Source organism: Phycodurus eques, chromosome 7 (assembly GCF_024500275.1).
Source record: "Phycodurus eques isolate BA_2022a chromosome 7, UOR_Pequ_1.1, whole genome shotgun sequence".
NCBI lineage: Eukaryota > Metazoa > Chordata > Actinopteri > Syngnathiformes > Syngnathidae > Phycodurus > Phycodurus eques.
The window spans coordinates 29707338-29719496 of NC_084531.1; the positions used below are offsets into that span (position 1 = coordinate 29707338).

The following is a 12159-nucleotide window of genomic DNA, read 5'->3' on the forward strand; positions in this document are numbered from 1 at the left end:
TACTTCTACTGTACTATTATTATCCGCAGCCAGCGCGTCGTGGGGCCTCCTTGTTGCAATGCGTCAATTGGCCAGAAGGTGTCGCCACAGTCCCGGACTCCAACGGACTTTGGAACAAATCCATTTCTCCAACTCCAACTTTGGTGCACTCTTAAGACGCCGACATTTATTTGACCGTACAAGTGAGTGCGTTGTTCAAGGCCGCTTTTTGCGCGAGCAGTGGCGGTTGCGATTGTCCGGTGGACGATGAGGACGGCGGCGGAGACGAAGAGGAGGAGGAGGAGGAGGCGCGCGCGCAACTCAAAGCCAGAGGAGCTCAGCCCACCAAGGAGAACTTCTTCTCCCAAGATCCAGTTTGGGTGCGGAAGTGCGACACGTCAAACTGCCGGAGATGAAGCTGTGGACGTTGTGCGTGTGCGTGTGCGTGTGCGCGCTGGTGCCGGCGTGCGCGTACTGCGAAATGTTCACGTCGCTGCTGGACGTCCGGCAGGCCATCGGCGCGGAGAGGAAGCTCATCGGACACTTGAGGACCTACATCCACGCGGAGTGGGACAGGCTGCAAGACATCAGGCGGTGAGCGCCATTCACGAGCCGCGTCCCAGATTTGCACTGAAAATAATTGCGCGACAAATAATAAGGATAAGCAAGCTTGCAGTCATGTGGCTTGAACTTAATTTGATGGAAATAACCACGTCATTATTCCTAGTTCATGCATCTCGGGGTCGGGGTCGTTCACGAGCGAGGGGAGAACGGAACGGGAGATCGACAGGCGGATCGGTGCGGCGTCTGCAGTGATGCGGGCTTCGTATCGGTCCGTCGTGGTGAAGAAGGAGCTAAGCCCAAAGGGGAAGCTCTCGATTCACCGGTGGATCTCCGTTCCCGCCCTCACCGACGGTCACCGAAGAACGAGATCCCGGGTACGAGCGGCCGAAATGAGTTTCCTCCGCAGGGTGTCCGGGCTCTCCCTTGGAGAACGGGCGAGACGCTCGGTCATCCGGGAGGAGCTCAGAGTAGAGCCGCCGCTCCTCCGCAGCGAGAGGAGCCGGGCGAGGTGGCCGGGGCGTCTGATTCGGACGCCTCGCCTGCGAGGTGTTCGAATCTTCCCTCTCCCCAGTGGCTGGGGAGAGGGAAGTCTGGGCGTCCCTGCTCAAGCGGTTGCCCCCGCTTGGAGAAGTCGAATGGTTGGATCGATGGAAAATAAAAGCCGCGTTGAAATGTTATTTGTTACCATGTGGAAGGAATTGCGTTCGAAGGTATTTGAGGATGTCGGAAATGATGACGACTTGATGACGCCGACAGTGGCTCGTCATGACTCACGCACACGCACACAGGTTTTATGCCAAAGTGTCGAGGGTGCACAACGGGCCGAACGGAGGCCCGTCCGACGGCGTGGCGAACCCGCTGCTGGCCTTCACGCTCATCAAGCGGCTGCACGCAGACTGGCTCAACGTCGTCTACAGCGACCGGGCGTCGGACAACGCGCGAGGTTGACGCACACGCAACACGTGGCGATGGTGATGATGACTCATCTTGCTGCTGCGGTCCCCTGCAAACGTTCCGCTCTCCCGCGCGGTCGCCAGCCCTCAGGTGGAGTTTGGAGCAGGAAGAAGACAACTTGCCCAAAGGGGAGGACGTGCGGGGGGCGGCCCGGGGCCTGATGAGGCTGCAGGACGTCTACGCGCTCCACGTGGGCAGCCTGGCCGCCGGGCGCTTCCGGCGGCCCAGCGGAGGCCGGCTGGTGGACGTCTACACGCCGGCCGCCGTCGCGCCGCTGTCTGCCGACGACTGCCTTCTGCTGGGGAAGGTACGGTTCGCACGCTACGCACGTTAGCGTCCGTTCGCTACACGCTGTTGGAAAATAAAGTTCATCGACCTTTTTTTCTCGGAAAAGAAAAAAATGCAAACTTGTTCTCGTCATGAAACTTTTGTCCAACTTCATTCTCTTCAATGATGACTCTCTTTTTTTCCCCAAGAATAAATATGACCGTTTTACCAAAATGGCTTTTCAAAAGAAAACAAAAACACTTTATTTGCAAAATACCATAACTTTCCCCACAAAACAAGACTAGCTTTATTAGAATGCTTTTTCTTGCAAAATTAAACTTTTTGAAAAAAAATCAGTCGTCTGGAAAATAATCTGACATTTTTCTTGAAAGCATCTTTTTTTTTCATTTAATATTTAAATGTTCTCCTGTAAAAATGCACATTTTTGCTTGTAAAACGAGGATATTTTCTCTTGAAAAACAATAGAATTTCCATATTGATAATGATGAAGACATCTTGAAAAGAAAACAATTGAAAAAAGTGACTTTTTTAAGGATTTTATTTCTATTAGAATCTTCTTTGTCTTTTACTAGAAAGACTAAGTCTCCCAAAAATATGACCAATTTCTTTTCAAAGGCACGACTTTTTTTTGTCTCAGAAATATTAAAAAAAAATAATAATAAATTCACTGTAAAAGTGCACCTTTTTGGCTTTCTCGTGGATTTTTTTTTTTTGTGTGTCGACTTTTCCTCAAAACGTGACTTTTCCTCTCCATTTATTTTTTTTTTTTGTCATTTAAAAAAAAAAATATATATATATATATATATATATATATATATAGCACTTTTCTCTGAAAACGTGAAACTTTTTTTTTCAGATTTCTTTTTTTTCCCGAGTCAGACGTCAAACGGGAAGTTGATTTGTGGTCACAAACATGCGATTGTTTCCTTGTTTTCTTCCCGTTTATTCCTTGCCAGAAATCCCGTAGACTGAATGCAGTCCACGGGATCTTCTGACTAGCCGCTCGCACACGTTTGCGAACCGATGTGTGTCGCCCCAGGTGGCCTACGATCAGGGGGACTACTACCACTCGGTGCCGTGGCTGCGGGAGTCCGTGGAGCTCTTCAGGCGTTCGGGAGGCCGCCGGAGCCCCGAGAACGGAGGCACTCTGGAGGACGCGCTGGACCACCTGGCCTTCTCGCACTTCCAAGTAACGCGCGCACTTACGGACGGACGCACGCGAACACGCGCCATGATACCGAGCTCTCTCCCGATTTCAGACCGGAAACATCTCCCGCGCTCTCAGCCTGTCTCAGGAGCTGCTGCGTCACGGTAACTCGTCGACTCGTGCTCCCAAATATACCACTCGACCCGCACTCGCTATATTTCCTCGAGCGAGGAGTCGAACAATCCACTCTAGAAAAAATGTCTTCGCTTGTGGCGATGAAGCCGCTGCGTCCAGATCGCGTATATGTAAACGTTTCAGATCCGACGAACGGAAGGGTTTCGCAGAACGTGGCGAAGTACGAGAAGCTGCTGGCGGCGAGGGCGCCCGCGTCGCCGGGCAGACCCGCCGGCAAATATCGGAGGACGCGGGACGCCTACGAGAGACTTTGCCAGACGCCGGGACCGCAGGTCAGCTCGCGGTTCACTTTGGAGCCACAACAACAATTTGTTTCTCAAAATAAAAAATACAACATCTTGAAATATTACCACTTTATTTTACTTTTTTTTTTTTTACAGAAAATATCCAACTTTTTCTGGAAATAAAATTCTGGTCATGTTATGGGTTGTTTTTTTCTTTCAAAATATGACATTGCAGTATTTTTTTCAAAGTCACAACTGTGACTTTATTCTTGTTATATTACAACACTTTTTTTTTCAAGGCTGTTTTTTTTTTTGGGGGGGGAATTGAAAATATCCAACATTTTTTTCTAGACTTTATTTTTGCCAATGACTTTTTCCCCCAAATAAATTAGAACTGTATTATTGACAAAAGCAAAAGTTTGACTTTGAAAAAAATTGTAAAATTCTGTCTTTGTTCTTTTTTTCTTTAAAAAAAAAAAAAAGAATACTCTCTTTTTTCCGAAAAAGAAAAACACAACCTTATTTGCATATGTAGAATTATTCCGATTTTTTGGGGGATTCCGAGCCATACCATCACATCGTACGTGAAGAAGACCATTTTTTGTTTAGTTTAGTTTTTTTTTTCTGTCTCCACGCAGCCGACGCGGGCGGACGACGGCCGATTGTTCTGCGACTATTTCACCAACGGGAGCCCGGCGCTGCGGCTGCTGCCCGCCAGACGCGAAGTGCTGAGTCTGCGTCCTCGCGTGGTCCTCTACCACGACTTCGTCACCGAGCGCGAGTCCGAAAGTATCAAGAACCTGGCGCGGACCGGCGTAAGCGGCGTACCCGTAACCTTCGTATGACCTTTCCGCGGGAGCGGCTCTCTCGGTCGCGCTGGCTTTTCGGCGCCGTGTCGTTGTCACAAGTTCAGGATCGACAGTAAGGTTTCAAGCCACATTTGGGGCAAATCAGCGTTAGGGTTTCAAAGTAGGGTTTCAAGCAACGGGTAGGGTTTTGGGGCCTTTTCTTCCTCTACCAAGACCTCGCGCGCTGCATTGTGTGCATCACCTCGATGCAATTTCTCTCTTTTTTTTTTTGTTTTTTGTTGCAAGAAATGAAGTCGAAAGACAACCGCTGGTGTTTCCCAGCCAGCAAACAATTGTATGTTTGGAATGGAGGTGGAGCGATGTTTGGCATACGACGGCGGCTGTCGTCTGGGTGGATCTTCTCGGTTGCTTCAAAGTAAGGCGGCGGGCTCCCACTGGATCCACGGCCAGCTCAACGCGTGTTGTGAAATGAGCTCTCCCGTCGCACCGTGCGTTTTGATGAAGTGGCAAATTGCGTCGTTGCGGGAGCGTGACACCGCTTTCCACTCCGGTGCGGCCGTTTGAAATTGAACATCTGCAGCCCGCTGGCGTCCGTCCCCGCTCACAAGCTTGCGGCTAAATTCCCAGCCATTGATGATCGCAAACGTGGCAGCTTGGGGGGGAAAAAAATTTTTTTTCTTTCCCCCGACGCCACGTGGAATTCATTCCTTCTTGTGCGGATGCCAACTATCGCAGATGTCGTTATGATTTGTATTTTTTTTTGGGGGGGCTCGAGTTGAGAAGATCGGTGGTGGCAGCGGGAGAGAAACAAGCGACGGCAGATTATCGCATCAGCAAGAGGTACTTGTTCAAAATTCACCGTCTGTTTATTAGGAATGGAGAGAAAATGACAATATTTTCTATTCATTGTATTGATTTATATTTTTCATTCATTCATTTATGACAATTTATATTTCATCATTTGTTGATGTCATTTTTTTTTTTTTTTTTTACAAATGTTTATTGACTCATTCCTTTTGTTTATTTATGAGTTTTACCGACATAAACGCCCGCATTCCAACCGTAAATATCGTCTTTTCGAGCATTTATTTGCGGATCACGAAGCGTCCAAATCAAAATGAGAGAATATTTGAAGAAAACTTACAAAAACAATCATTTTCATCTTCAACATTATGAACATTTCATATCATTTCATATCAATTGAAAACTGGATGAAAAGGATTTGCAAATCATTTTTATTGACGTGTTACACAACGTCCCCACTTCGTTGGAATTGGGTTTTGTCCAACTCTATAATCTTGCACTTTACCAAAAGAGATTTTCGCATTTGCATTTTTTTGGGGGGTCACGGTTTTTGCTTCAATTCAGTGGAGATTGTGCTGGAAAACGCTTATTGGCGGTATATCCCCGTTATTCGAGAATTGGGGGAGTTTCGATTCTTTTTTTTTCAATTATTCGCATGATTTCACCATTCGCATTCGGGTCTTGTCCTTATCCCCCCACAAATATTTGGCGTCCCGCTGTAGACACATACAGTAGGTAACTTATAATGCTTCACGACCCCCTAAAAATACAAAAATAAAAACAACGATTTACGCTGTAGCTGAAGTCCCGTTGCACTTCTTTAGCTAGCAAACAAATCGAGACGGCGCGAAGGGCGCCTCCGCTGGTCGCCACGAACCCCTGCAGCTAAAACTTCACATCTGCTCCTCAGATCAGATTCTCACTCGGTGGCAAAAACCGATCCGGAAAGTATCTCTTGTTTGCAAATGTCGAAAAATGTTTTCGGGAAGCATTCGTAGCTTTTGACGGGCGACTGGTGACAAGTTCGAGCTGTTGTAATAACAACATCGTAACTTTGTGGAGGGCGCGCGAACCGCGTCAATATGTCGCTGATCGTTCCAGCGCGTGGCTGAAGGACTCGGCGCACGCCGCCGTCGGCGAGCTGGACCGGAGGATCGCCACGGTTACGGGCCTGGACGTGACGCACCCGTTTGGCGAGCACCTCCAAGTGGTCAATTACGGCATCGGCGGCCATTACGAGCCTCACTTTGATCACGCCACGGTAAGTCTCGCTCGCTTTGCCTTTACGACGTCGGATATCGGTGAGCTCACGTTGACCGCTTGGTTCCCTGCCGCCAGTCGCCGTCCAGTCCCGTGTTCCGGCTGAACACGGGCAATCGGGTGGCCACCTTCATGATATACGTGAGTAATGTGCACTTGCGTTGACATTTCCGTGTTGGAAGCTTTCCAGAAGGTTTTATGTGAAGAAACGGGAATAAAGCAGGGATTCACAAAATTGACAAATTCATAGGGAGCTTAAATATAGTTGGGTAAAGTATATTTGACCATAATCCCAATGTAAACAAGCCGATTCCATGCGAGCCAAGGGGTACCTTGACTTTTGCAAGTTTTTCAAGTTACGAGCTGTCCCTTCGTGGATTGGTCCAAATTTGAGCTACGAGCGAGGTTCGGGTACGCTGCCGCTTAAATTCCCACGAATCCCCAGTTTAGCTTCTCATGGAAACTGACCAGAAATGTTCTGGAAATTTCCCAGAATTCTTCCAGCTGTTTGCAACACTCGTGTTCAATATGCAGACGAAAAGATATAAACATATTTGTTCTGTATCATTGCATTCAAAATAATCTTTTCAGTCGATGGATTATTGAAATAATGTTTTTCAAATATTTGTCATAATTTTGAAAACACATTTGAATTATGTTTCAAGTCGTTTTATATGATTATCATACCATTTTTATTATTCTTTTTTTTTTTTTTTAAATGTCATTTTTATTTTGGGTCCTTTTTCAGGCCTTTTCTATTTATAATTAATAATACTTATTGCGAAGTTATTTTTAAATATGATATATATTTGAATGCGTATTTATATATTTTTGTAATATTCAAGCAAATTGTCAATATTTTCCATTCAGATTATGAATAAAAAGGAACTCTACAACTTCATTATAGAAAAAGAAATGCTTTTTTTCAAATTATTTCCTGAAATATTATCAATTAAAATGCATGTAAGATGAATGTACATAGCTAAAATAATTTATTGTCAGTATTTTTATTGTTATTATATCTATATTTTTTACATGAACACAATTGATATTGCGTTTCTCAAGACCGGGCGCTTTTTTTTTTTTTTTTTTTTTTTTTTACACTTCTTGTTCACAAAACATACGTTTTCCGCTAAGGTTTGCGTACGGGAGCAACTCGGTCACCGAACGACACGCTGCTTCACCCAGGATTTAGGCCGGCCCCACATCAAGCGATGCAGCCGAAACCGACTCGACCGCCGTGCAGTGTGCACGCTTCGACAACTACTTTTCCTGAGTGGCGACCACATTTGCATCGCCGCGGGGACGGCGTCACAAACATAGAAGACGTTATAACCCAACAGAAATGCACATTTCACACCAAAGGAATCGCGCCATGTTCTTGTGGTTCAATTAAAAAACAAAAACAATACAGTATCCTCTGTGGAGCCAGAGCCGGCGCAACCAGGTGGTGCCCACACACAAACACTTTTTACCCGCTGTGCCCCTTTTCAGGAGTGTAAAATGTTTGAGGAGCGTAAAATTCCAATGGAGTACATCATTTCCAGCCCCCGAATACTGCCGTACATCGTTGACATCTTGCGTTCGTCTCACACAGCTCAGCTCTGTGGAGGCGGGCGGCTCCACGGCGTTCATCTACGGCAACTTCAGCGTTCCCGTGGTGAAGGTAAACGTCCTCATTTGTACAGCGCAGACCTCCGCCGTGCTTTGCTAATTTGGATCACCGTTTTGTTTGAACCGCAGAACTCTGCCGTCTTCTGGTGGAATCTGCACCGAAACGGCGGCGGGGACGACGACACGCTGCATGCTGGCTGTCCTGTGCTCGTCGGAGACAAATGGGGCAAGACAGCATGCGGGGACACCACAGAATTGGCCAAACTACTTGTTGTTACTTTTTAAATGTAGTCAGTCAAGATTTGTGTCAGAAGTGGGTTCCAAGATTAACCGGCCCACAAAACACCACAAAGAATATTGGTGTTTTCCAGTGTTCATAATGGTATTTTTAGTTTTTAGCTTAGTTTAGTCTTTAGGTTAGTTTTTAGTTTTTATTACAGGAATATAGGAAATCATGCCACAAAACTCCAAAATGGGATTCGGAGATTGACCCCCCCCCCCCCCCCCCAAATAGAAAAGACGACTCTTTGTGTTTCCCAGTGCAAATTATGATCCTATAGTAGAATGTATGGCCAAAACAACTGGTATCAGAAGTGGGATCCAAGGGCTGTCGAACCCCACAAAGCAACAAAACAGGAATATAGAAAATATTCCCAAACCCGTTGGTGCCAGAGGTGGGATCCTAGGATCGGCTAGGCCCAAAAAATGACAAAATGAATATTTCTTTGTTTCCCGTTGTTAATTACGAATTTATTGAAAGTATTATCAATTCAACCATCGGTGTCAGAAGCGGGACTCGCATACTGTACTGGCCGTTCTGATGAAGTGGGACAGCACATATTACAGTAATATAGACCCACTATTGCTACAAGAATTGTTGTCAGAAGTGGGATCCAACGATGGACCAGTCCCAAATCATGAGAAAAAACAATATCCAATATAAAGAGTGTCCCCACAAAAGTACAAAAGTAATACTATGAGTGTTTTCCTGTGTTTATTGTGGTCATACAGAAGAACATTTCGTCATAGAAATATTCCAGTTTTTACACAATTGTTGATGTTGCTGCATGAAATAAACACTTAAAAGCCTTAATTGCTGCCACTTCTTTTTCCCCCACTCTTTTCCCCTTTCCAGTGGCCAACAAGTGGATCCACGAGTACGGCCAAGAGTTCCGCCGCGGCTGCGGCCTGAATCGTGAGGAGTGAGGAGGCAGGCGCCAGCGTTTACGCCGGGACCGTCGCGGTCGCGAGGCGCGCGCGCAGGCTGCGCGCAACGAGGCCGAACCGGAAGGCGCGTAACGACCCGCTTTGAGGATCGGGCGTCCGAGTGGACCTCCGGAGACCGAGTGCTGGACGGGCCAGTTGCCGCAGATGGACTCGAAGCGGACGACGCTGCCGGTTTCACTTAGTAGACGCTTTGCCCGCAGCGAGAAGACATCCGATACGCGGCTGCGTCTCTTGGCAATGAGTTCGCTGTCACGAGAACAACGCTGCCCGGCTCACTTTTTTTTTTTTTTGTCAGGCAGGGAGTCTCGTGCCTAGATCTTATGTTACCATAATAAACACTGGAAAAACACCAATAGTTGTAGTTTTGCTTTGTGGAGCTGACCAAATGAATCTTGGATCCCACTTCTGACACCAAATGTCGTGGCAACATTTTTTTTTTTTTGGTAATAAACACTTTTTGTTGTTTAGAGAAGCTGACTGAATCTTGGATCCCACGTCTGACACCAAATGTCGTGGCACTATATATATATATATATATATATATATATATATATCCTTGGATCCCATTTCTGGCCACAATTTATGTGGATATCTGTACTGTAATAAATACTGAGAAACACCTAGAGTATTCTTTTGGTATTTTGTGGAGCTGACCAAATCTTGGATCCTGCTTCTCTCATCCCACTTGTGACACCAAATGTCATGGCAAAAGTTTTTTTTTTTTAAATGATTGTCATAAACGCTGTGAAACAACAATCGTGAACTTTTGTTGTTTTGAGAAGCTGACCGAATCTTTGATCCCACGTCTGACACCAAATGTCGTGGAAATATATATGTGTTTGTGTGTGCCCTGCGATTGGCTGGCAACCAGTTCGGGTGTACCCCGCCTCCTGCCCAGTGGTGGCTGGGATGGGCTCCAGCGCTCCCGCGACCCTTGTGAGGATAAGCGGCGTAGAAAATGGATGGATGGATATTAATATTACTGCAAAAGAAACACTGGGAAACGCAAATAGTATTCCTTCTGTTGTTCTGTGAGGCTTCTCAATCCTTGGATCCCACTTCTGGCACCTATTTATGTGGCTTTTTTTTTTTTTTTTTTTAACTGTAATAAATACTGGGAAACAGCAAAAGTATTCTTTTTGTCTTTTGTGGAGATGACCAAATCTTGCATCCTGCTTCTGACACCAATTTGTACAACAGATTTTTTTCATATTACCCAAATAAACACTTGGAAACAGTTGTCTTGTAGGACTGACTAAGTCTCTGTTGAGGCGGTATATCTTTTTTTTTTTTTTGTATCAGTGTAATAAATACTTGGAAACAGCAAGAATTTCCTTTATGTTGTTTTGTTGGCCGTGAGACCTCGGATTCCACTTGTGACACCCATTGTTGTAATATTTTTTCAAAAGGATTATAATCAGCTCGGCAAAACACCAAGAGACTTCATTTTGTTGTTTCGTGGGACCGGTTATAGCTTGAACCCCACTTTTGACACCAATAGCCTATATTACACTGAGAAACACCAAGATTATACGTTTTGCCATTTTGTAGAGCTGCCTCATCTTTGGATTTCACTTCTGACACCAATGACTGTGGCAAAAATGTCTATATCACCATAATAAACACTGAGAAACACCAAAAGCAGCCTTTTTGGAAAATGTTGCGATGCTGCGTGGAGATTATAAATAAAAATAGAAATGTAATCACCTCGGGTTATAATTTGCATTCATTGTCCTACCGAGTTCCTATTGAGGAATGGATCCGCTTGGTAAAGTCGGGAGCTGTGAAAAGAAGCGAAAAGCCATGATTCAAAGGAACAAATTGCCGGTTGTTTATTTTGGGCCAATGTGACGCAGCGTCTCGGTCTATTGATGAAACCGCACGCGACGCCCCCACGCTGTTTGAATGAGCGTCCCTTCTTCTTTTACTTGAAATCTCTTTAACCCAGTGGCTGCTAACCTTTCGTAGGGCCTCCAAAGTGAGCGAGGTGGGACGGCTCGGTACGGCCCCCAAGGCACCGACCCGGGGGCCCCTGAGCACACAGTGCACATGTGTGTTTTTTGTGATGCGCCGTGCTGCTTGAGTGACAGGAATCTGGAAGGTTTACAAAAGGAAGAGGGGGGTGGCGAGGGGAAAAAAAAAAAAAAAAAAAAAGGAATAGGAACCTCATCGGGTTTCATCATTCATTGCCTGGGCTTCAAATCTCTGCAAAGGCCAAGTCGTTTCCATGGCAACCAAACAAACACCACCGCGGGGGCAGTTGTTGCAACGCAAAAGAGACATGTGCCTTAAACACTGCACACTGACGTTAAAGTGAAAAACCTTCTTTCTTAGGCGCAAAAACTATTTGTTTTGGATGTAATTGATGATTTATCAATTAGTTTGTTTCACATACTTTTCCGAAATGTAAACAAGTACTGTGTATGAGACATCAATGTATACCAAACGTAACTTAAGTTAACTTAACTTAACATTCCCCGTCATGCCTCTGTGATAGGCAGAGGAGGGGGGACTTCCTTCGTAAAATGATATTATTATTATTATGTTATACATTCTTTGTAGATTCATTGCAAACAGTAACAAGGAGAAGACAAGTGCTGCCATCTGCCGGTGTTGATGTAAAATGGCTGCCTCTCACTGACACGTGAACTTCAGTTCCCCTTCATGCCACGGTGATTATATTATATTATATTATATTATATTATATTATATTATATTATATTATATTATATTATATTATATTATATTATTTATATTATAATTGTATTATACTGTAACAAGTTAATTCCCGCCATCTGCTGGTGATGGCACAAAATGGATGCCTGTCTCCGAAGAACTCCATTTTCCATCATGCCTTTGGGCGCGGTAGTGGAAATGGAGCTCCTTTCATGAGTACTTTTCAGGACTGGTTTTCAGGACTCACATCTCAAATCTAACATTAAATTCATTAAATCTCCACGAATATCAAACCACAACATGAAACTGTTGCTTGGGTGAGAAGTGACTATTGGCGGTGAACTACATTTCCCGTCATGCCTCCGTGGGCGGCAGTGGAGGCGGGACTGGCGTTTCGCTCAACAGTTGGGCGCGAGAC

At 45.4% G+C, this 12159-nt stretch overlaps 1 protein-coding gene across 1 annotated transcript; it reads left to right on the forward strand.

Moving 5' to 3' along the window:
- The first annotated feature begins 58 nt into the window (after nt 1–58).
- On the forward strand, nt 59–9270 carry p4ha3 (prolyl 4-hydroxylase, alpha polypeptide III). The gene is made up of 15 exons (XM_061682237.1): nt 59–78; nt 221–295; nt 349–573; nt 1332–1486; nt 1581–1804; nt 2825–2974; nt 3045–3096; nt 3251–3399; nt 3990–4166; nt 4936–5000; nt 6066–6225; nt 6303–6365; nt 7822–7890; nt 7968–8064; nt 8974–9270. The coding sequence occupies exons 1-15, from the start codon at nt 59–61 to the stop codon at nt 9042–9044; spliced, it is 1752 nt and encodes a 583-aa protein (XP_061538221.1). The 3' UTR covers nt 9045–9270.
- Nucleotides 9271–12159: the final 2889 nt, after the last annotated feature.